Source organism: Capricornis sumatraensis, chromosome 23 (assembly GCF_032405125.1).
Source record: "Capricornis sumatraensis isolate serow.1 chromosome 23, serow.2, whole genome shotgun sequence".
Classification (NCBI taxonomy): domain Eukaryota; kingdom Metazoa; phylum Chordata; class Mammalia; order Artiodactyla; family Bovidae; genus Capricornis; species Capricornis sumatraensis.
Genome location: NC_091091.1, coordinates 36,841,149 through 36,868,043, shown reverse-complemented (window position 1 = coordinate 36,868,043; position 26,895 = coordinate 36,841,149). Strand labels below are relative to the sequence as shown.

At 38.4% G+C, this 26,895-nt stretch overlaps 1 protein-coding gene across 1 annotated transcript in view; it reads right to left on the bottom strand.

The window, feature by feature from the left end:
• CCDC172 (coiled-coil domain containing 172) overlaps positions 1 to 26,362 on the bottom strand; it is a 36,692-nt gene extending 10,330 nt beyond the window's left edge. Inside the window, exons 1-2 of the mRNA XM_068961187.1 lie at positions 26,284 to 26,362; positions 26,027 to 26,112 (exon numbers count right to left, since the gene is read on the bottom strand). Of these exons, the coding sequence (XP_068817288.1) occupies positions 26,027 to 26,112; positions 26,284 to 26,362 (165 nt within the window). The remainder of the gene's footprint in view (positions 1 to 26,026; positions 26,113 to 26,283) is intronic.
• Between the last annotated feature and the right edge of the window lie 533 nt (positions 26,363 to 26,895).

Genomic DNA, 26,895 nt, shown 5'->3' with positions numbered 1-26,895 from the left:
GAAGGTAGGAGGAGAAGGGGACGACAGAGGATGAAATGGTTGGATGGCATCACTGACTCAATGGACAGGAGTTTGAGAAAACTCTGGAAGTTGGTGATGGACAGGGAGGCCTGGCATGCTGCCGTCCCTGGGGTCGCAAAGAGTTGGACACGACTGAGTGACTGAACTGAACTGAACTGAAACAAAGCACAAAATATAATCTACACTTTGCTGTGGATGCTGTTGCTTAAAATAATTTCAACTTTTAGGATCTGATATTTTGCTGATTAAATGCTCTGCCCAATAGTAAAATAGACATTACATTAGAAAACATCATGAAAGTTAGGTAGAAGCTTCCACATTCATAATGATGGTAACTGGGGTAAGAATGTGTTTGTACTGACTATGAAAAAAGTTACTTAACTATTTACACACTAGAGTACATCAATGAATACTCTATCAGTTGCAGATATTAACTTAAAAAGTAGATCTATTGTTTTTTTAATAGGAGAAGGAAACGGCAACCAATTCCAGTATTTTTATCTAGAGAATCCCATGGACAAAGGAACCTGGTAGGCTACAGTCCATGGGGTTGCAGAGTTAGACACAACTGAAGCGACTGAGTACACAGCACATTTTTTTTATAAATACAATTCTTAACCACAGAGGGAATGCTTAAAGAATAACTCACTATGACACAGTAATCCTAATATAGGTAAGCAAAGAAGGTTCAGTGTTAGTAAATATTAGTCCTTACAATTGCTCATAAGGCTTTACATGATGCACTCCCTTATTGCATCTATTTGAAATAGCTCAACTGGAATGCCATCACCTCCACTAGCTTTGTTCACAGGGATGCCTTCTAAGGCCCACTTGACTTCACATTCCAGGATGTCTAGCTCTAGGTGAGTGATCACACCATCGTGATTATCTTGGTCATGAAGATCTTTTTTGTACAGTTCTTCTCTGTATTCTGGCCACCTCTTCTTATTATCTTCTGCTTCTGTTAGGTCCATACCATTTCTGTCCTTTATCAAGCCCATCTTTGCATGAAATGTTCCCTTTGTATCTCTAATTTTCTTGAAGAGATCTTGTCTTTCCCATTCTGTCGTTTTCCTCTATTTCTTTGCACTGATCGCTGAGGAAGGCTTTCTTATCTCTTCTTGCTATTCTTTGCAACTCTGCATTCAGATGCTTATATCTTTCCTTTTCTCCTTTGCTTTTTGCCTCTCTTCTTTTCACAGCTATTTGTAAGGCCTCTCCAGACAGCCATTTTGCTTTTTTGCATTTCTTTTCCATGGGGATGGTCTTGATCCCCATCTCCTGTACAATGTCACGAACCTCTGTCCATAGTTCATCAGGCACTCTATCTATCAGATCTAATCCCTTAAATCTATTTCTCACTTCCACTGTATAATCATAAGGGATTTGATTTAGGTTATACCTGAATGGTCTAGTGGTTTTCCCTACTTCAATTTAAGTCTGAATTTGGCAATAAGGAGTTCATGATCTGAGCCACAGTCAGCTCCTGGTCTTATTTTTGCTGACTGTATAGAGTTTCTCCATCTTTGGCTGCAAAGAATATAATCAATCTGATTTTGGAAACAGAAAAGGAGTATGTCAAGTATATTGTCACCCTGCTTATTTAACTTCTATGCAGAGTACATCATGAGAAACGTTGGGCTGGATGAAGCACAAGCTGGAATCAAGAGTGCCAAGAGAAATATCAATAACCTCAGATATGCAGATGACACCACCCTTATGGCAGAAAGTGAAGAGAAACTAAAAAGCCTTTGATGAAGGTGAAAGAGGAGAGTGAAATAGTTGGCTTAAAGCTCAACATTCAGAAAACGAAGATCATGGCATCTGGTCCCATCACTTCATGGGAAATAGATGGGGAAACAGTAGAAACAGTGTCAGACTTTATTTTGGGGGGCTCCAAAATCACCGCAGATGGTGATTGCAGTTATGAAATTAAAAGACGCTTACTCTTTGGAAGGAAAGTTATGACCAACCTAGATAGCATATTCAAAAGCAGAGACACTATTTTGCCAACAAAGGTCCATTTAGCCAAGGCTATGGTTTTTCCAGTGGTCATGTATGGATGTGAAAGTTGGACTGTGAAGAAAGCTGAGCACCAAAGAATTGATGCTTTTGACCTTGGACTGCACGGAGATCCAACCATTCCATTCTAAAGGAGATCAGTCCTAGGTATTCTTTGGAAGGACTGACGCTAAAGCTGAAACTCCAATACTTTGGCCACCTCATGCGAAGAGTTGACTCATTGGAAAAGACTCTGATGCTGGGAGGGATTGGGGGCAGGAGGAGAAGGAGATGACAGAGGATGAGATGGCTGGATGGCATCGCTGACTCAATGGACATGAGTTTGGGTGAACTCCAGGAGTTGGTGATGGACAGAGAGGCCTGGCATGCTGCAATTCATGGGGTTGCAAAGAGTCAGACACGACTGAGCAACTGAACTGAGCTGATTCCCTCTATAATCTTATCTTCTACCAATCTCTTCTTCAATCACTCCTCTCTAGCCACACTGGTCTCCTTGTTATTCCCCATACATCCAGCCATACTCTCTCCTCAAGGCCTTTGAACTGGCTATTCTCTGCCTAGAAATCCCTTTCTCCAGATTCCTCATGGTTCATTCCTTCATCTCAATCAAGTCTTGGCTCATCTCTTCTCTTTTCACTAGAGATTATAAGGATGCCTGATAAGACCACTGCTATGTAGGTTTGTTCAGCAAGAGATATGATGATTCAAAAACCTGGCACAGAGTTCTCTCTCTTTTTCATTTCTTTGAGTAAATATGATTATTGTATACTTAGTAAACCCAAGACACTGTTAGAAATAATGAAGAGTTCAGTAAAAAGGCTAGTAATAGTATTTTTTTCTATTTACCAACAAGTAGAAAAAAAAAGGAAAAGATCCCATTTATAACAGAAAAACAAAATAAATAAAACTACACGTAAACTTAACAAGAAGTATCTGAGACCTATATGAAAAAGCCTATACTGAGGAATATAAAAGAAAGTATAAATAAATAGAAAGATACACTGTATTCGTGAATGTGAAAATTCATAGTTGTAAACATATCTCCCCATATAAACTGAGTATAATCTTAATTAAAACTGCAATACATTTGTTGGATCTTGATAAAACGATCTCAAATTCATTTTGGAAAACAAACAAACAAACAAAGAGAATCAGGAAAATTCTAAAAAAGAAACTGTTCTTCCAGAGCATCAAAGGTATTATAAAGCTAATTTAAGTGAATGTGATACTGGTGACAAAACAAATAGATTAACAGAATTATACAGCATATATTAGAACAGACACAAATACACAGTTTCACACAAAAACACAAGCTGGTGTTTTATATATAACTACATCATAAAGATGGTGTTTCCAGTCAATGAGAAACATGTGACATTTACCCAGAAGAAAAATAGGCAATCATTTTTATTTATGAGTAAGAAAAAGACTTGTAAAAGTATTGGAAAAAGACATTGCTTAAACAATGAACTTCAGAAACAAACAAAAGGCATAAAATTTCTAGTAACACAAGATTCTAAATTTTGATTTTAGAAAGTTACAAATAATAAAATTTGCAACAAATGACAAAGAAAGAGTTCATATCTATTGCATATAAAAAGCTAGAATTCAGTGAGAAAAAGACAAAAAAAGGATATTATTAAGCAATACACAAAGTAACTATGAACAATCCTAACAAATGAAAATATAAGTAACCTAAAATGTTCAAATTAAAACCATAAAAGCCATCACTGTTGACACATTTGTAAAGAAAATCAATCATTTCTATTGTACAAATAGTGAAATTGTAGAAATACAATCTGGAACTTTTCTGAGGACAATTTGGAAATTATCAAAAGCCTTATGAATACAGTTGACCACAACACAAGGGTTGGGGGACTGATCCTTGGTACGGTAAAAAATCTACCATATAATTCATAGTTAGATCTCCATAACCACAGTTCTAATCCTCACATTCAATCAATCAGATCATGCAGTACTGCAGGATTTATTTAAAAGAAATCTTCACGTAAGCGTATCCACGCAGTTCAAACCTATGTTGTTCAAGGATCAACTGTATCTACCAATTTGATTTCTAGGACTTTACCCCCCAAAAAAATAAGTGCACAAGGATGTATGTATAAAAGTATCATCACAGTGATATTAATAATCACATTATAAATAGAAAATCAGTTACATAAAATATATCATAGCCATTTAATGGGAAACTATGCTACCATTAAAAATTGTTTACTTAGATATACATTTACTGATATATCCAAAGTATAGTAAATGGAGAAAAAGGCAAAGAAGAAAGGGGATGATATACCCAATTGCATGCAGAGTTTCAGAGAATAGCAAGGAGAGATAAGAAAGCCATCTTAAGTGGAAAATGCAAAAGAAAGAGGAAAACAATAGAATAAGAAAGACTAGCAAGCTCTTCAAGAAAATAAGAGATATCAAGGGAATACTTCATGGAAAGATGGGCACAATAAAGGACAGAAATGATAAGGACCTAACATAAGCAGAAGAGATTAAGAAGAGGTGGCAAGAATACACAAAAGAATTGTACAAAAAAGATCTTTATGACCCAGAAAACCATGATGGTGTGATCACTCACCTAGAGCCAGACATTCTGGAGTCCACAATCAAGTGGGCCTTAGGAAGCATTGTTACGAACAAAGCTAGAGGAGGTGATGGAATTCCAACTGACCTATTTCAAATCTGAAAAGATGATGCTGTTTAAGTGCTGCACTCAATATGTCAGGAAATTTGGAAAACTCAGCAGTGGCCACAGGACTAGGAAAGGTCAGTTTTCATTCCAATTCCAAAGAAAGGCAAGGCCAAAGAATGTTCAAACCAGCACACAACTGTGCTCATTTCACATGCTATCAAGGTAATGCTCAAAATTCTTCAACCTAGGCTTCAATAGTACCTGAATTGAGAACTTCCAGATGTATAAACTGGATTTAGTAAAGGCAGAGGAACCAGAGATCAAATTGCCAACATTCCTTGAGTCACAGAAAAAGAAAGAAACATCTGCTTCATTGACTATGCTGAAGCCTTTGTATGGATCACAACAAACTGTGAAAAATTCTTAAAAAGATGGGAATATCAGACCACGTGGTTTGGAGCACACCAAAAAAAGATGTCCCATGTCTAAAGACAAAGAACAAACCTCAGTGAGATGGTAGGACGTGAACAATCATGATAAAATCAAATTCCATACCTGCCAGGTGGGTGTTCCACAAACTGGAGAACAATAATACCAAAGAAGTTTTCCCACTGTTGTGAAGGTTCTGAGCCCCATGTCAGGTTTCCCAGCCTGGGGATCTGACAGGGACTGGGAAATCCCAAGGAATCTGACCATGAAGGCCAGTGGGATTTGATTATAGGACTTCCACTAGACTGGGGGAAACAGAGACTCCAGTCTTGCAGTGCACAAAAAAATCCTACACACACCAACACCAGAGGAAGGGAGCAGTGACCCCACAGGAGACTGAACCAAAATTACCTGCTAGCGTTGGAGGGTCTCCTGCAGAAGTGTGGGTTGGCAGCGGCTCAACACAGGATAGGGGTACTGGCAGCAGCAGTCCTAGAAGGTCCCCCTTGGCATAAACCATCTTGGAGGTCAGCATTAACCCTACCAGAGAGGCCACAGACCCCAAGGCTGGGTCACCTCAGGCCAGACAACTAACATGGAGGGAGCAAAACCCCACTCATTAGCAGATAATTAGATTAAAGCTTTACTGAGCAACGTGCTGCCCACTAGATCAAGACCTAGTTTTTTCCACCCTGTCCCTCCCATCAAGAAGCTTACAGAAGCCTCTTAGCCTCATCCACCAGAGGGAGACAGAAGAATCACGAAGAACCACAATTCCACAGCAGCTAAAACAAAAACCACATTACAGAAAGCTAATCAGGATGAAAACGCAGAGAGTTATGTCCCAGATGAAGGGACAATATAAAACCCTAGAAAAACAACTAAATGAACTGGAGATAGCAATCTTTCAGAAAAAGAATTCAGAATAGTAATAGTGAAGATAATCCAGGATCTTGGAAACAGAATGGAGAAGATGCAAGAAATGTTTACCAAAGACCTAGAAGAACTAAAGAACAAACAAACAGAGATGAAAAATACACCAGAAGGAATCAATAACAGAGTAACTGAGGCAGAAGAACAGACAAGTGACCTGGAGGGCAGAATGGTGGAAATCACTGCCCCAGAACAGAATATAGAAAAAAGAATGAAAAACAAAAACAAAAAACTGAAGACAGCCTAAAAGACCTCTGGGACAACATTAAATGTACCAACATCTGCTTTATAGGGGTCCCAGAAGGAGAGGACAGAGAGAGAAAGGACCTGAGAAAATATCTGAAGCAATAATAGCTGAAAACTTCCCAAACGTGGGAAAGGAAATAGCCAAGTTCGGGAAGCAGAGAGAGTCCCAGGTAGGATAAACTCGAGGAGGAACACCCCAAGACACATAGTAGCAAACTGACAAAAACTAAGTTCGGTTCAGTTCAGTCGCTCAGTCATGTCTGACTCTTTGCGACCCCATGAACCGCAGCACACCAGGCCTCCCTGTCCATCACCAACTCCTGGAGTCCTGCCAAACCCATGTCCATAGAGTCAGTGATGCCATCCAACCATCTCATCTTCTGTTGTTCCCTTCTCCTCCTCCCCCTCAATCTTTCCCAGCATCAGAGTCTTTTCAAACGACTCAGCTCTTCACATCAGGTGGTGAAAGTACTGGAGTTTCAGCCTCAACATCAGTCTTTCCAATGAACACCCAGGACTGATCTCCTTTAGGATGGACTGGTTGGATACCCTTGCTGTCCAACGGACTCTCAAGAGTCTTCTCCAACACCACAGTTCAAAAGCATCAATTCTTCGGCGCTCAGCTTTCTTTATAGTCCAACTCTCACATCCATACATGACTACTGGAAAAACCATAGCCTTGACTAGGTGGACCTTTGTTGACAAAGTAAATGTCTCTGCTTTTTAATATGCTATCTAGGTTGGTCATAAATTTCCTTCCAAGGAGTAAGGATCTTTTAATTTCATAACTGCAATCACCATCTGCAGTGATTTTGGAGCCCCCAAAAATAAAGTCTGACACTGTTTCCCCATCTATTTGCCATGAAGTGATGGGACCAGATGCCATGATCTCCGTTTTCTGAATGTTGAGCTTTAAGCCAACTATTTCACTCTCCTCTTTCACTTTCATCAAGAGGCTCTTTATTTTTTCTTCACTTTCTGCCATAAGGATGGTGTCATTTACATATCTGAGGTTATTGATATTTCTCCCGGCAATCTTGATTCCAGCTTGTGCTTCCTCCAGCTCAGCATTTCTCATGATTTACTCTGCAGATAAGTTAAATAAGCAGGATGACAATATACAGCCTTGACGTACTCCTTTTCCTATTTGGAACCAGTCTGTTGTTCCATGTCCAGTTCTCACTGTTGCTTCCTGACCTGCATACAGGCTTCTCAAGAGGCAGGTCAGGTGGTCTGGTATGCCCATCTCTTTCAGAATTTTCCACAGTTTAGTGTGATCCACACAGTCAAAGGCTTTGGCATAGTCAATAAAACAGAAATAGATGTTTTTCTGGAACTCTCTTGCTTTTTCAAAAACTAAAGACAAAGATAAAATATTTAAATCAGCAAGGGAAAAGCAACAAATAACACACAAGGGAACTCCAGTCAGGTTATCAGCTGGTTTTCAACAGAAACTAAAAGGGAAGCCGAAAGGGAACAGCATGATATATTTAAAGTGATGAAAGGAAAGAACATACAACCAAGAATACTCTACCCAGCAAGACTCTCATTCATATTTGATGGAAAAATCAAAGGCTTTCCAGACAAGCAAAAGTCAAGAGAATTCAGCAGCACCAAACCAGGTTTGGCCTTCCTAGATTGTGCTAGTGGCTAAAAAAGAAAAAAAAAAAATCCACCTACCAATGCAGGAGACCTAAGAGATGTGAGTTCAATCCCTGGGTTGGGAAGATCCCCTGGAGGAGGGCATGGCAACCCACTCCAGTATTCCTGACTGGAGAATCCCATGGACAGAGAGAGGAACCTGGTGGCTTCGGTCCATAGGATAGCAAAGAGTTGGACACGACTCTTAGCATGCACGCAAACCAGCTTTACAACAAATGCTAAAGAAACATCTCTACTCAGGAAACACTAGAGAAGGGGAAGACCTACAAAAAAATAAACCCAAAACAATTAAGACAATGGCAATAGGATCATACATATTGACAATTACCTTAAATGTAGATGGATTAAAATGCACTAACCAAAAGACATAGACTGGCTAGGTGGATGAAAACATGTGCATGTATGCATTTCCACTTACCACATCACTTTGCTTGACCCCATAAATTGTATGTAATTATTTTATACTGTTAGGTTAATGTTCCCATTATGGCTTACAACTGTAATTATTTTATTTTTTCTCTGGCTATTGATTGTGAAAACTGATAAACATATTTTACTACTGTAATTATGTAACTATTACTCACTTAATGCCATTGTATCATGATTGGTCAACAGAAAAATAATAGAATTCTATATCACCAAATCTATATAATTTAATAGAAAAACCTATAACACGTTTTAAAAATCCAGATGCATATCAGAATTATCCTGGTATTTTTTGAAAAATGCAAATGCCCTGGTATTGCTTTTTTTCTCCAAAGCTCCAGATATGTTTCTAATGAGCAGCCATGATTAAAAGCAACTGGACTATATGAGGATCTTTTACTTTATCTAGGTTGTTTCATTTTTTACATTTCATATTCAGTGCTCCCATTTCATTTAGTTTATGTTTTCCAATTTTTCCATCTCCTTTTTTGTGTTCTTTCTCAAGCCTTTATCAAGTGTAGCAGAAAAGCTTTTGTATATATGTACATAAATAGTATGTACATGTATTTTAGAAAACTTAAGAATTTTTGCCTAGCTAAAAAATTTATGACATTTTGATTTCACTTGTTTGACTTATAAGGATAGAATACTAGATTTCTAATTTTAAAAGACACATTTGCAATAAGCAACAAAGGTTTACTGTATGGCACAGGAACTCTAGTTAGTGTCTTGTAATAACCAATAATGGAAAATAATCTCAAAAATAATATGTGTATATATGTATAACTGAATCACCTTGCTGTGTACCATACTTCAATAAAATATATATATCAAAAAAAAAAAGACTGAGAGGAGCAGAAGTTGATCATTTTAGAATAATAGCCTTTTACTAATAGTAATAGTATTTTTCTATTGTGGTGGTCACATATCTCCCATTCCTTCCACTTTTCTGTCTGCTCTTGGGAAGAATTGATTAGAATTTTAACCAAGAAAAACTGGACTATATTTATAACCATGGAACTAGCTTGAACCAAAGAAGCTGAGGTAGGCAGTCTTTCAACTAATCTTGAAATATTAATTCAGGCTATAACAATTCATAAGAACACACAAGCACCAAAGGCTATAAGAAATTCTTCCCACCAGCACTGAGATGACAGGCACAGCTATGCATAGCCAGTTTACCTTTGACCATTTTCATTCACCTTTTCTGAACCCATCTGGGGTTCCAAAGTCCATAGACAACCGTCTCAAAATAACCCTCCATCTTCAAAATTATTCTTCTCCTTTTCCTCAAATAAAACTCCCATTTCCAGAGAATTGCTGATTCAGCTAGGCATTAATCTGACTAGGGAAAGAATAGTAAAATACAAATAGTGGTAGGCCAGGAACAGTCTGTAATGATACTTCTTAATCGGAAAGACTCTCCCTGGGGAGCTACTTTGAAATAAGGTGACTTCTGTGCAATTTGACAACTTAGGAAGCAGAACCTTACCTTACCTATCACTACATCTTCCTGTTCTGTCAGGATATAAAACAATGGAATGCTGAGGGTAGTGAATTTTCATGTACTGCTTTTAACGGAAGATCTATAAAATGTCACAGCTTCTTTAAAACACACATTTTCCTGTTCATAATAAGAAAACTTGGCACACAAGCAAGAGAAGATCAGACCTCAGTCAAGTATTCCATAATAATGCTAGAAACAGGTTGGAGATATTCACATCAACTTGTCAAACAGCAGCTTTAGTTCCAAGAAGACAGTTCATTCTTCAAGAACTCAAGAAAACAAGAATGCAGGAAAGAACAATTTATATGTGCTAACTGTTGGCAAAACATAAGTCTGAACAGTTCTCACAGAATAACAATGTAAACCCTATAAAAATACCATAACAGAAGAGAATAAAAGAACTGCCTGGAGAATTACAGAGAGAAAATACTGTATATATCTATAATAATTCTACTATAAAGTACAAATTTTTTTGCTAATCAACTACTTGATGTCCTCACGAAGTACAAACAAAAATATGTCCACAAAAAAATAAGAGCGAGAAACAACTCATTTTCTATTCAAAGACAGAGAAATGCTGGATAAAATATAAACAATTTAAAATATCATTAACATAGGGAAGTCAAAAAACAAGAGAGAAATATCACGCCAGAAGTCATCACGCTAGAATTCAAGTCCAAAGGGTATCTTTGAGACTGGATACAGGCAACAGGGGCTAGGATTTTTAAAATGCTCAAATACGACTCAAAGTCAAAGCCAAAGGGAGATGAAACTGGATAAAGTCTGGAATAAAACAAACAAATAGGTTGTTATAAGGTTTTACACAGCAAAAGAAACCATAAACAAAACAAAAGACAACCAATGGACTGAGTGAAAATACTTGCAAATGATGCTACCAACAAGGGATTAATTTTTAAAACACACAAAGAGCTCATACAGCGTAATATCAGAAGAGAACACAATCAAAAATTGGGCAGAAGACCTAAACAGACATTTCTCCAAAGAAGACATACAGATGCCGAAGAGGCATATGAAAAGATGCTCAATATCATTAATTATTCAGTTCAGCTCAGTCGCTCAGTCTTGCCCAACTCTTTGTGACCCCATGAATTGCAGCACACCAGGCCTCCCTGTCCATCACCATCTCCCGGAGTTCACTCAGACTCATGTCCATCGAGTCCGTGATGCCATCCAGCCATCTCATCTTCTGTCGTCCCCTTCTCCTCCTGCCCACAATCCCTCCCAGCATCAGAGTCTTTTCCAAGGAGTCAATTCTTCACATGAGGTGGCCAAAGTACTGGAGTTTCAGCTTTAGCATCATTCCTTCCAAAGAAATCTCAGGGTTGATCTCCTTCAGAATGGACTGGTTGAATCTCCTTGCAGTCCAAGGGACTCTCAAGAGTCTTCTCCAACACCACAGTTCAAAAGCATCAATTCTTCGGCACTCAGCCTTCTTCACAGTCCAACTTGAGAAATGCAAATTAAAACTACAATAAGGTATCACTTCACACCAGTCAAAGTGGCCTTCATTAAAAAGTCTACAGATAATAAATACTGGAGAGGCTGTGGAGAAAAAGGAACTCTCCTACACTGATGGTGAAAAGGAAGATTGGTACAGCCACTATGAAAAACAGTTTGGAGATGCCTTAAAAAACTAAAAATAGAATTACCATATGATCCTGCAATCCCATTCCTGGGCATATCCCTGGAGAAAACTATAGTTTGAAAAGATACATGCACCTCAATCTTCATAGCAGCACTATCTGCAATAGCCAAGACATGGAAGCATGTCAAGAATGATAGATGAATGGATAAAGAACATGTGGTATACATATATAATACATAGGAATAATACTCAGCCATAAAAAAGAATTAAATAATATCATCTACAGAAACATGTATAGACCTAGAGATTATCATATTAAGTGAAGTATGTCAGATGAGAAAAATATCATATGATAACACTTATCTGTGGAATCTGTGATGCAAATGAACTTATTTATGAAACAAAAGCACAGACAAAGAAAAAAAACTTATGGTTACTAAAGAGGAGAGTAGGACAGAGCAGAGAGATAAATTAGGAGTTTGGGATTATCATATATATACTACTATAAATACAACAGATACAACAATGACCTACTGTCTAGCACAGAGAATATCATCATCTTATAAGAACCAGTAATGGAAAAGAATCTGAAATAGAATACACACACACACACACACACACACACACACATATGTTATAGCTGAGAAAAGGAGAGAAGTTAAAGGCAAAGGAGAAAAGGAAAGATACACACATCTGAATGCAGAGTTCCAAAGAATAGCACGGAGAGAAAAGAAAGCCTTCCTCAGTGATCAATGAAAAGAAATAGAGGAAAACAATAGAACGGGAAAGACTACAGATCTCTTCAAGAAAATTAGAGATACCGCGGGAACATTTCATGCAAAGATGGGCTCAATAAAGGACAGAAATGGTATGGACCTAGCAGAAGCAAAAGATATTAAGAAGCTGCTGCTGCTGCTGCTGCTGCTGCTGCTAAGTCGCTTCAGTCATGTCCGACTCTGTGAGACCCCACAGACGGCAGCCCACCAAGCTCCCCCATCCCTGGGATTCTCCAGGCAAGAACACTGGAGTGGGTTGCCATTTCCTTCTCCAATGCATGAAAGTGAAGTTGCTCATTCGTGTCCAACTCTTCACGACCCCATGGACTGCAGCCTACCAGGCTCCTCCGTCCATGGGATGTTCCAGGCAAGAGTACTGGAGTGGGTTGCCATTGCCTTCTCGGATATTAAGAAGAGGTGGCAAGAATACACAGAAGAATTATACAAAAAAGATCGTAATGACCCAGATAAACACAATGGTGTGATCACTCACCTAGAGCCAGACATCCTAGAGTGTGAAGTCAAGTGTGCCTTAGGAAGCATCACTAAAAACAAAGCAGGTGGAGGTGATGGAATTCCAGCTGAGCTATTTTAAGTCTAAAAGATGACGCTGTTACAAAGTGCTGCACTGAATATGCCAGCAAATTTTGAAAACCCAACAGTGGCCATAGGACTGGAAAAGATCAGTTTTCATTCCAATCCCAAAGAAGGGCAATGCCAAAGAATGTTCAAACTACCACACAATTGTACTCATCTCACACTAGCAAAGTAATGTTCAAAAGTCTCCAAGCCAGGCTTCAACAGTATGTAAACCGAGAACTTCCAGATGTTCAAGATGGATTTAGAAAAAACAAAGGAACCAGAGATCAAATTGCCAAAATCCGTTGGATCACAGAAAAAGCAAAGGAGTTCCAGAAAAACATCTACTTCTGCTTTATTGACTATGCCAAAGCCTTCGACTGTGTGGATCACAACAAAAGCTGTGGACAATTCTGAAAGAGATGGGAATACCAGACCACCTGACCTGCCTCCTGAGAAATCTATATGCAATCAAGAAGCAACAGTTAGAACCAGACATGGAACAATGGACTGGTTCCAAATTGGGAAAGGAGTATGTCAAGGCTGTCTACTGTCACCCTGCTTATTTAACTTATATGCAGAGTACATCATGTGAAATGCCAGGCTGAATGAAGCACAAGCTGGAATCAAGATTGGTGGGAGAAATATCAATAACCTCAGATATGCAGATGACACTACCCTTATGGCAGAAAGCAAAGAGGAACTAAAGAGCCTCTTGATGAAAGTGGAAGAGAAGAATGAAAAACCTGGTTTAAAGCTCAACATTCAGAAAACTAAGATCATGGCATCTGGTCCCATCACTTCAAGGCAAACAGATGGAGAAACAACAGAAACAGTGACAGACTTTATCTTTTTGGGCTCCAAAATCACTGCAGATGGTGACTGTAACCATGAAATTAAAAGACACTTGCTCCTTCAAAGAAAAGCTATGACCATCCTCTCTCTCTTTAGTCTTTAAGTCATGTCCAACTTTTGCGACCCCAAGGACTGCAGCCTGCCAGGCTCCTATGTCCACAGGATTCTCCAAGCAAGAATACTGGAGTGGGTTGCCATTTCCTTCTCCACAGGATCTTCCCGACCCAGGAAGTGAACCCGGGTCTCCTGCATTGCAGGCAGATTCTTTACTGACGGAGCTATAAGGGAAGCCCTAGACCAACCTAGACAGCATATTAAAAAGCAGAGAGATTACTTTATCAACAAAGGTCTATCTAGTAAAAGCTATGGATTTTCCAGTAGTCATTGGATATGAGAGTTGTACCATAAAGAAAGCTGTGCATGGAAGAATTGATGTTTTTGAACTGTGGTGTTGGAGAAGACTTTTGAGAGTCCCTTTAACTGCAAGGAGGTCCAACCAGTCCATCCTAAAGGAGACCAGTCCTGAATATTTATTGGAAGGGCTGGTGCTGAAGCTCCACTGCTTTGGCCACCTGATGTGAAGAACTGACTCAGTGGAAAAGACCCTGATGCTGGGAAAAACTGAATGCAGGAGGAGAAGGGGACAATGACAGAGGATGAGATGCCTGGATGGAATTACCAACTCGATGGACATGAGTCTGAGCAAATTCCAGGAGTTGGTGATGGACAGGGGAAGCCTGGTGTGCTGCAGTTCATGGGGTAGCAAAGAGTCAGACACAACTAAACAACTGAACCAAACTGATACATATATGGATAGCATGTGTTATATACATATATGTATTATATATATGTAATAGAATCACTTTGCTATACACTTGAAACTAACAACATCATAAATTAACCATATGTCAATTTTTAAAAATACCTACAGGAAACTGCTGACAGAGACTACCTCTCAGTCTGGAAATAAGGCAAGGGAATAAGTATAACAACTTCAACACTATGAGACTTTTCAACTAAAATGCTGCTTTTGTTCTTTGCAAAAAAAAAAGTGCCTATGCTGGCTATGCACGTGGAGTAAGAAAACTCTACCACCGGTTTAGAGATGCAGCAGAGAAGTGAACTGCCTCTGTTGATCCATGAATAGAAAAAGAATCATACCCTAGAACCCCCAAAGCCACACTTGAATTGTTCATGGATGTGAGATTCAAATGTCTCTTAGCCAGGCAGGGCAGAAACACTGAGCCCAAAAATTTACATGAAAATTCATCCTGAACAAATGAACTCTGCACGGTTCTGGCAGCAGGGTTGAAACTGCTCCTTAGTAACTCTTTTTTATCGAGACTAGGTAGGACTCCCAAGAAAGGAAAGTTCTGCTAAAGATAGGTTCACAATAAAAAATTTTAAGGCTCATAAAAAAACGTACCACCATGTGAAAAGGTCAACAGATGTCACAAGCAGAATTCATAGAAGAGGAAAGAGAAACAGTGAATTCTAAGAGAAAAAAAATTAATTTATTCACTCAATAATATGTAACACTTACTGTAATTCAGGCACTGTTCTAGAGAGTAAGTAAGAATAACAGTAGTAAACAAAACAAATGAATATGTATTCCGTATGGAGTTTACATCCACAAGGGCTTCGCATTACATTAACAAGGGCTTTGCAAGTGGTGCTAGTTGTAAAGAACCCACCTGCCAAAGCAGGAGACATAACAATCTCAAGGTCTGAATCCTGGGTCAGGATGATCCCCTGGATGAGGGCACGGCAACACACTCCAATATTTTTGCCTGGAGAATCCCATGGACAGAGGATCCTGGCAGGCTACAGTTCATAAGGTCACACAGAGTTGGACAGGACTGAAGCGACTTAGCACACATGCAGCACAAGGAAAGATAAACGATAAATAGACCAATATAAAAATATATCAAGAGAAATTAAGAGCTACAAAGAAAAATAAAGCAGAAGCCAGGAAAGAGAGAGAGATGGCATGAGGTTTATATATGGTTTATATGTTATTTTATATGTAATTTTATATATGGACTTAGGGGAGGGTCAAACTTTTCGATCTTATGATTTCTGGTCTTTAAGATTTTATAGCCTTAAAAAATTATTGAGGATTTTTATTTAATTATTTGTGAGCTGTATCTATAAATATTTTCAGTATCAAAGATTAAAACTGAGAAACTTTGAAACTATTTAATTCACTTAGAAATAATGACAATAAATTTGTTGTATATTAAAGTAAATATATTTTTATAAAAATAACATTTTCCAAAGCAAAATGAAGTAAGAAGCATTGCATTTACATTTTTGCAAATCTCTTCTAAGTCTGGCTTAACAGAAGACAGCTGAATTCTTATATCTGCTTCTGTATCCAATCTCTTGCACTACGATTCTTGGTTGAAGTATATGAAGAAAATCTAGCCTCACACAGATGTAGAGCTGGAAGTGAGAGGAGTATTTTAATACCCTAACTGAATAATTATGCCATGTTCTTCAGGAACTTAATGAGTGGTAGTTCCTTAAAGGTTAGTTGCAATGTGGGATCTGAAACCATTTCAATAAATTTTTCATCCTGTTACAATAAAAACCATTGGTCTATTTTGTGCTTTGAGTGGATCTTCTATCCATGTAAAATTAAAACTATGCGCTGGTCATTTCAAAAATATTCCTTCACTGAATTATTCAGGTCCTCCAAATGTTGATACACTCCATAATGCAATATTAAAAACTAACATTTATTAATACCACCTACAAACTCAGAAAAATACGTACTGGGAAACTGCACATATAGTGACAAATAGTGACACATATAGTGCACACAGAGTGACACATGAACTGCACGTACAGTGACAGATCTGAGTCTTTCAACATTGTAATTTTTGTGTGAAAGGTTGAACATTATCATTGGCAAAAATAATATTTGCCTTGACATGTCAGGGTCATTTCACTCATTTTTGAGAAAATTTTGCCAAATACTCAAGTTTAAATAACTACACTTATCTGTCAATTATTCAAGTAAAAAGGATGCTCCAGAAAAAGAATAGCTAGTTCATACTGAAACTCAATCATATAAATACTCTCCTGTGAGACAATCACTGTACTTCAGAATATAGAAGTACTTTATGTAAACTTCCCATTTCATCACACACAATATTAAAAACACATACACAAAATGGTTAGTTTCAAAACAATATTTTTTACACTTTAATCAAGGGCATTGGTGGGGTTTGCTTTCTCACTGTAAGCGTGTGGCAGTGAATAATACAATGACTACTAAAAGTTTGTTGCCACTGCCTTAATTTGTTCTGAGGTGCCAATATTTGCCTTTGCACTATCAATGTACATATCAGAACAGTGCAAATGACAAATAATAGCTTTATATTATTAGGAAAATAGTTTGACATCACAAAACTCTTCCTATAGATCACACAATTGATGCTTTCAAACTGCGGTATGGCATAGAGTCCCTTGGACAGCAAAGAGATCAAACTAGTCAATCCTAAAGGAAATCAACCCTGAATACTCTTTGGAAGGACTGATGCTGAAGCTGAAGCTCCAATATTCTGGCCACCTGATTCGAAGAGCTGACTCACTGGAAAAGACCCTGCTGCTAAGAAAGAAAGAGGGCAGGAGGAGAAGGGGGCAACAGAGGATGAGATGATTGGATGGCACCACTAACTCAATGGACATTAGTCTGAGCAAACATCAAGAGATAGTGAAAGACAGAGAAGCCTGGAGTACTATAGTCCATGGGGTCACAAAGAGCTGGACACAACTGAGCGACAGAACAACAATGGATCATAGATCACACTTTGAGACCCACGGCTCTAAAGTGCCAACTAGGCTGAGAGGTAAGGTAAACAATCATCAAGATTTATATGTGGCTGTTCCACCGTGAGAACTGAAAGTCTCACATTCTCATCGAATGGTTGGCCTCCCTACCGAGAGAGAGTTAAAAGAAGTGTGTATAAAACACCAATAGCTGAGAGAAGCATTTCAAGCAGAGAAGACACCAAGTACAAAGGCCCTGAGGTCAAAGAATGGCTGGTACATTCTTTTAGTCAAGAATTTTAAAACCCACAGCAAAGGTACACACCCTAGAAAATCAGATTATCCCTAGTGGTGAGCTACTAGAAAATGCCAGTGCTACATTAAAATATCTGGTGAACTATTGTAGTTCCCCATTTTAGAAAAGAATTCATGACAAACATTATAAGGCTTTCTTTAGAGAATTAGAGAAAATTTAAAGTAATTACAGAATTTTTAAAAAGTGAGAACATCAAGAATTTTGAATTTACAGTTAGGTTTCTATAGTTGAAGTTGTTTAATGTCAACCCTCTAATTAAGGTAGAAGCTTGTTACATAATTTATTTGCCAATTACTCTTGGTATCATTTAAGAGTTGTTCAATGAATATCTGTTGAGTGAATGAATAACAGAAGTGAAGAGCATAGCTAATTGATTTTCCAGGAAATCACAAATCAAAAGGTAAACTTTTTAAAAGGTATTCTTTTGTGCTGTATATTCCTAGGAGGCTAGCAAACTTATTAATCTCATGCTTTCTACACACTGAGCCACAAACTTACTGTCTTTAATTAGAAGATCATTGTCTCAGTTCCTGGAAAGGAAGTATTTCTTTTCTTTCCTGTTTAAAACACTTCTAACATTTCAGGGTAAACAATTTATTTACAGTAGCTCTTTTTAATGGGAGAAGATGATGGCAACCAACTCCAGTACTCTTGCCTGGAAAAATTCCATGGACGGAGGAGCTTGGTAGGCTGCAGACCATGGGGTCGCCAAGAGTTGGACACGACTGGGCGACTTCCCTTTCCCTTTTCACTTTCATGCATTGGAGAAGGAAATGGCAACCCACTCCAGTGTTCTTGCCTGGAGAATCCCAGGGATGGGGGAGCCTGGTGGGCTGCCGTCTATGGGGTCGCACAGAGTCGGATGTGACTGAAGTGACCTTACCAGCGGCGGCAGCAGCAGCAGCTCTTTTTAAAAAAGGAATAGAAGCACACTAGTAGATTTAACAATTAGAAGCAATGCAGCAGATTCTCCATTTCATGGATCCAAGCCAGGAAATGTGCAACCTTTGTGATTTATACGCATTTGCAAATAGAAAGGCTATCTGGCATACTGTTATATGGTTTGCTCTATACTGCTATTACCATGAAATATTACTCAGATTTTCTTAAGATCATGAAAACAAAGCTGAGAAAAAGGAGTCCAACAAATGTTATATGTAATAATATTTTACTTCATTTAGAAATAAAATCATTTCAGTTATATTAATATACAGAAAGATTACTACTTCTCAGAGACAAGACTCTCCCATTAAAGAACTGCAACCAATTATATGACCATTAATTAAGTAGGCCATCTGGAAAATAGATTTGCAAAATGGCCAATAAGCACCCAAAAAAATGTTCAATATTAATCTCATTAGGAAACTGGAAATACAAACCACAATGAACCACCATCTCCCAGCCCCTAAGATGGCCATCAAACAAACCAAAAATCCCAAGAAAGCAAGTGATGGTCGGTATACAGAAAAACTAGAACCTTCATATATTCCTGGTGGCAATGTAAAACTGCCACTACAGAAAACTTGGTATTTCCTCCATAAGTTAAACCTATAATTAACCATATGACCAAGAAATTCTACTCCTAGGTGGAATACCCAAGAGAACTGAAATACAATGTTCATACAAAAACTTGTACCCAAATGTTCACAGCACCATTATACACAATAGCTAAAATGTGGAAATAACCCAATGTCCATCAACTGATGAATGGATAAACAAAGTGTATCCATACAATGGAATATTATTCAGCCATGAAAAGGAATCAAGTACAGACACATGCTATAACATGAATGCATCCTGAAAACATACTAAGTGAAAGAAGACAGCCATAAAAGGCCATTATTGTATGATTACACTTACATGAAATCTCCAGACACAGAAAGTAGACTAGTGGTGACCGAGAGCTCATACGGTTTGAGGGAGATGGAGGAGTGACTAATATGGGAAGGAGTGACTAATGTGGGTACAGAGTTTTCTTTTTGAAGTGATGAAAATATTCTGGGCTCAGATAATGATGGTTGCAAAACCTTTTGAATGGACTAAAAGCCACAGCTCTGTAACTTTTAAGATATATCTTTATTTTTTAAAGTAATCTCATAGCTATGTGCCCCAGTTTAAGAAATAAAACATTATAGATACAGCTGAAATACCCTGTATATCCTTCTCTGATTACATTTATCTTCCACTCTCATCAGAGATAATCACTAAGTTGATGTGTTATTATCATTCCTATGTATGCCACTATAATTTCACTATACACATATAAACCCCTTACAAGATGCGTTATTTGTTCTGTGTGTTTTTAAATGGTATTATGCTTATGTAAGTTTTATAGGTTGCTTTTTTTTTTATCACAAAGCAAAGTTATCATGACAGTTACGTAGTTCAGAAGAAGGACAAAATACATGAGAGTAAAAGGTTTACAACAGTCACTGCATAGAGTGAGAAAGAGAAATGCAGCAGTTTTCCAGGCAGTGTGGCAGTCTCAGATATTAGATCAAATCTCTCCTGGAATTTCCTGAGTGTTGGCATAGTAGTAAATAATTGACTCACCCAGAATGTAATTCTGGAAATAGGTAGCTGAGGTAGAATGGAGAATAAGGGCATTGAACATGTGGAGACCAAAGAACCAACAGGTCAGGAAGGTAGCTGAATAGTACATATAGACAATGACATCATACAAGATGCTGGCAAGAGTTGAGATAGAGTGGAAGCCTGAGAGCCAGGTGCCAAATTCTAAAGAACAAGGGAGATTACCCAGTGAGTGAGTAAAATGACAGAAAAGAGCAGGGAGGAAAGTTGGCGGAGTCTAGAATACAGGATAAACCACCATAAGCAAGTAGAGAAATCATGTCCTGGAAGCAGCACTGGGGCGTGAAGAGGACATCGATCAAACCATCAATTATGAGGTACGTTGGATGTGAAAGAAAAATTATTTTTCATACAAGAGACTCCAGATTCAGTGACCCCCATGGACTGTAGCCCACCAGGCTCCTCTGTCCATGGGATTCTCCAGGCAAGAATACTGGAGTGAGTTGCCATACCCTCCTCCAAGGAGGACATGGACTTGTACAACTAAGGCGAATAAAAAAGGGGAAATACACCTAAACTTCTATGACAACTTTTAAAAATCAGCTATACATGTTTAAGACAAGATAACTTCATAATTCCACGTGGAAAGGTCAGAGATTAAAAACAATTAAGTATAACTACCCTCAAAAGCACCGAAGAATTGATGCTTTTGAACTGTGGTGTTGGAGAAGACTCTTGTGAGTCCCTTGGACTGCAAGGAGATCCAATCAGTCCATCCTAAAGGAGATCAGTCCTGGGTGTTCATTGGAAGGACTGATGCTGAAGCTGAAGCTCCAATACTTTGGCCACCTCATGCGAAGAGTTGACTCATCGGGAAAGACCCTGATGCTGGGAAAGATTGAGGACAGGAGGAAAAGGGGACAACAGAGGATGAGATGGCTGGATGGCATCACCAACTCGACGGACATGGGTTTGGGTAAACTCCGGGAGTTGGTGATGGACACGGAGGCCTGGCATGCTGAGGTCGCAAAGAGTCATACACGACTGAGTGACTGAACTCAACTGAACCCTCAAAAGTGTCTTGGTCACGACTAACAGAGCTTCAGGTATATATTAAATTATGATAAAGAGAAATTGAACTTTATTTTTCAAAATTAAGATTAAATAATTCACACGTATTGTTATTTAACAAATGTTAATTGGAAAAGAAGAAATGCCTTTCTTTTATCTATGTTTTAAGCAACTTTTCGTCAACAATGAAATGAAACATAAGTAGTAGACAAATTTTTCTTTGATTAAACTTCTTAAAAGGGGAAAAATCTTAATTACACAGCTTCAATATTATAAATAATAATAATTTGTGATTTGTTCTTTTCCTAATTAGGTAACAGAGTTCAGTTCAGTCACTCAGTTGTGTTGGACTTTTTGTGATCCCATGGACTGCAGCATGCCAGGCTTCCTTGTCTATTACCAACTCCCAGAGTTTGCTCAAACTCATGTCCATCGAGTCAGTGATGCCATCCAACCATCTCATCCTCTGTCATCCCCTTCTTCTTCTGCCTTCAATCTTTCCCAGCATCAGGGTTTTTTCCAATGAGTCAGTTCTTCACATCAGGTGGCCAAAGTATTGAAGTTTCAGCTTCAGCATCAGTCCTAACAGATTAAGACTCTGCCTGCTGTTCTAGGAAGGTTCATAATTTTTATCAATTTAAAAAAATGAAAGCATATATTCTGAAGTAAAGAAGTAAATGAAGCCACCTTAAGCTACTTGTTTCTTTCAATACCACTTTCCTTTAAAAATTCATGAAATATTATTTCATCAGTGTTATGTTTATGCAATAGGTTAAAACTGGAAGAAGCAAAAAGTAAAACTGCCTCAGATTTTCCTCCATTTACTTCTTCTTGAGGGAGGATAGATTTATGTTAGGTTTTTTGTAATATGTTTCTAAACATTAAAATGTCCCAATTTTAACCATATATTACTATTTTTAATAGAAAAAAAACTCTTTCAGATGCTTTAAAAAAAACAACAAATGTCCTGCAAGTCCCTAACTTTGATTTTTCCTGTCATCAATATTATAAAACCTTTCCTTGATGATTAGAAGCTATATGTACTGGTAAGCATTAACACATATCCACAGCATGTTCTTGTCTTTCTGTTTTCACATTACCAAACCTAAACAGGCATATCATAGTTCTCCAATTCACAAAGTACTCATACTACATAATCTGAGACTTTTGCAACCATATATTTTAAAGTATTCATTGAGCCCTGAAAGGCAAATGCTATCATTCAAGTTCTAATTACATGCTACTTGGGTTTTACAGAACAGAAAAATATAAATACTATACTTCCTGAATTCATTTTTTGACCACGAGCAACTTCCAAAATAAATGCCCAAAATACTTTCTGAATGTATCACTGTGCAAATAGCTCAAGCACTGGCCTATTCAAATTATGTTCTAGTTTCTCCTTATGCTGCTTCTACTTGATGAATTGGTCAATAAATGCCAAGTCAAATATGCAAGTAAATATATTTTCATTGTTATTGGCAGACATATAATTAACTCTGAGAATAAAAGAAACAAGAAATCAATTTATGATTACTTCTTCAGTTCTTCCCATTAGTCATTTACATTGTAATTGTGGTTCTACTTTAAAGATCTTTATACACACACACCCCCCATGTTGACTATATAATAAATCAAATTATTTCAGTTATAAATTAGTACTGTATGAACTGTGAACCACATATGTTAATTGTATTAGTAAAAGTAATTGTATTACTCCCCACATATATGAGCTGATTAAAAAGCAATGCGCATTCATGAGCCTATATTAATTAGTAATTTCAGCAAATGTTTCCAAGCAATGCTAGGGATTTGCTCTTTCTTCTCTCAAATAGAACAATTTGAATCAGCTTTTTATGTATGCATAAATATCAACAAACTACATTTCCATTTTCAGCAAAATAGGCTTTTAACTGAGAAAATATTACAAAGAGTAAATCTACTATTTTCTAAAGATATTCAAGAATAAACCCTTTTTTTCTCAACATTTGTTATCTGCCAGGTCAATATTTTCGCCAAGAAAGGAAATATACATTTGCACAAAAACTTACACTACTATACTTTTAAAAATACTGCCTTAGACTAGATGCAAAAGCTTCAGACACTATTATATGTGAATTCCATGAAGAAAAAAGTCTAAGATGAGCTTTAAAAAATGTTTTAATAAAATACACTGTCATTACTCAATTACTACTTTCATTATTGTCATTTGTTTTTAAATTATATACCATGAACAAGTCATTTAACCTCTCTTTTTCCTCCCCCCAAAAAGGGAATTAATGATGGTGCCTCATCACAGGATTCCCGGCAGGATTAAAAGAGTTAATACAAGGGAAGCATCTAGAACAGTGCCCAACATACAGTAAGTGCACAATTAGTGTTAGCTATGCATTACTTAATTGCATATGTTTTGCCTATTACCTGTATTAGCTTCTAGTTAACAATTCTGAAAGTATCTTAATTCTTTTTAAAGAGGAAATTAAGCTTCATCATGACATTCTTAAAACTTTGCCTGTGTATCAGCTTTCAGAATTATTTTTAGCAGTTAGTTTATCTACTATTCACAGGCAAAACAGGACCTAAGGTCTCACTGAACCATATTTCCAAATTATATTTTAAAAGACAGTACATCCTGAATATTCATTAGAAGGACTGATGCTGAAGCTGAAACTTCAATACTTTGGCCATTTGATACGAAGAACTGACTCACTGGAAAAGACCCTGATGCTGGGAAAGATCGAAGGCAGGAGGAGAAAGGGATGACAGAGTATGAGATGGTTGGATGGCACCACCGACTCGATGGACATGAGTTTGAGCAAGCTCCGAGAGTTGGTGATGGATGGGGAAACCTGGCGTGCTGCAGTCTATGGGGTCGCAAAGAGTCAGACATGACTGAGCGACTGAACTGAACTCTCCCTATTATCTCCCTTTTAGTACCCATTCATTCAAAACACTAAAGAATACTGTGTGTTATGGAATACAGGCTGTGGGAATAAAAGGTGGTTAAGAAAAAAAATCCAACACATTGCCCACAAAAGAATGAGGGATACAAACACAAGTATGCTCTGTTGTTTAATGGTAAGGTGATATCCGAAATGCTATGATAAAAAAAATCTTTCCAAGATGTACAAGGGAGGGCTCTCAGGTGGTGTTTGAACAAGAATTGAAAGGAATAACTGAAGAAGCTTGAGAGGTGGAGAAAGAATCTATGATTATTTTATCCAAAAAGAGAATTGGAAATTTCTCACAGTGTTAAGCCTATTTGACTTATTTTAGCAAACAGACTTCCTCAAACAGATTTCCCATTGCACACTGCTCACAAAATTTATCTTTAGGAGCTGGATAAATAATTTTGTATGGCTGTCTACCCTCCACTCATAGCAAGGCTATGGGTGACCTATTTGGATGATGGGCTTAGTTCCCCTCCTCCCAGAGCTCAGAGAGATCTTCCAAAACCCACTCTTATCACACCATTCCCTAATCAAAATCCTACAATGGTTTCTTCCTATTCCCAGGCATCAACCCCTGCTTTGAGAGATTTCTCTCCACAAATGCCTTGCTTATGCCTCCCTTTTGTTCATATTCTCCCCCTGCTCCAAATACTTTTCTCTTACTATTATATTTCACTCTGTCTCTCCAAAATTCTATCCACATTTCAAAATCCACCTTCAAGATATCATCATATTCCTCTGTTTCTGTGTAAAATAACAGAACTTTACAAATGCTGCAGAAAAGACTGAAATGCTAGTGGGAAAAAAAATGATTCCTCTGGATGAAAGACATGTCCAAAATCTAGCAGAAAACTGAAAAATAAACGGTAAGATGCAAGGAGGGTTCCAGAGGGAGGGGACATATTTGTACCCGTGGCTGAATCATATTAATGTATGGCAGAGGCCAATACAATATTGTAAAGCAATTATCTTCCAATTAAAATAAAATGTGAAAAAAAGAAAGTCATAATAAAAAATGGTAGAGACTCCTTTGAAAGTTACATTCAATTGTTTCATCAACACAGCACACTTCTTAAATTATTTATTCTTCTAAACTTATTTCCCACACCAACTACTTAATTGAATCATTCTTTTTCCAATGACATTATGCTCTTTTGAAACGTTAACCATTCCACAACACGGACAATGAATTCTTCATGACTTAAATTGGTTTCTATAGGACAAATTCATGTTAGGGTGGAAGGTGTCTCCGGATTCAGAACTTTAAATATTACCAGACAGCATGGAACAACACTCACTAACATAGTAGCATGCTTCATGATAGTGGGTGGGTGCGTGTGTGTTTGTGTGTGAGTCTGTGTGTCTTTGTGCATGCTCATACATGCCTGACTCTTTGTGATCCCATGGACTGTAGACCACCGGGCTCCTCTGTCCATGGGATTCTCCAGGCAAGAATACTGGAGTAGGTTGCCATTTCCTCCTGGAAGGGATCTTCCCCACCAAGGGATCCAACCTGCATCTCATGGGTCTCCTGCACTGGCAGGAGGATTCTTTATCATAACCACTACATGGAAGGACAACTAGTTAAATAGTATCAAATCCTCAAAAAGTCAAATAAAAAACACCTTTTCAAGTGATAATAAGCAAGCTCTGCATGTCAATACCTTAGATTCCAACTGGATTTTCTCTTCATTCAGCTGCTCTGCTGCTTTCTTAATTTTCTCACGACATCTGTTTATTTCCGACCTTACTGTAATAAAAATTAAATGCTTAAACACGTCCATCTCTCTGGAGTCCCTCTTATGGGGCCTGTGATAAGACATCTTTCGGCTGTCTTTCCCCCACCCCTCACTGCTCTGCCCACTGCCCCCAGCCTTCCCTCCGGCTCCAAGCCCCCAACTCAAACAGCAGAGTCCCTGACCTTCCCGCATCAAGCGGCGACTCTCCTCTGCCTGGTGCTCGGAGAATATGATGTGCTGGAACAAAGACTCCAGACTCATCTCAGGCCGCGCTCCTGCCGCTCCCGTCTTCGTCCTTAAAATATTTTATAACCGAGTCTGAGGATCCTGGAAAGCAGAAAGAAGCCTGATTCCAGGGTCATTTCTGGTTCGGCCTCCAGAGGCCTGTCCCCTCGCAAGAACGGGGCCCCTACGGGATGAGGTGAGGCCCAAGGCTCCGAGGCCTCAACCACACTCCGGGCCTCCGTTAAGTTGGACAGACTTGCTTTTTTTCCCTTCTGTGCGCCTTCGTTTTTCCTGTGACCTGTCTCAAACTGCCTTGTTCCCCTGGCTGAGCGCAGCTCCCCTCAGACAAGGCCTTGGCCCCTGTGAGGGGTTCTTTTTCGTTCTTGTGGGGGGTGAGGGGAAAAAAAAAATGGAGTCACCGAGGCCTGAGCTGTGGAGCAGTTGGAACAGCAGCCCTTTCTGGGCTCGGGCTTTTCCTCTCATTCCCCCGCCCCCCAACGCCCAGTCTCAAATAGAAAGTCCTCAAAGCAATCTCTCAGCAAAATAACGTACTTGCAACAATACGGTGG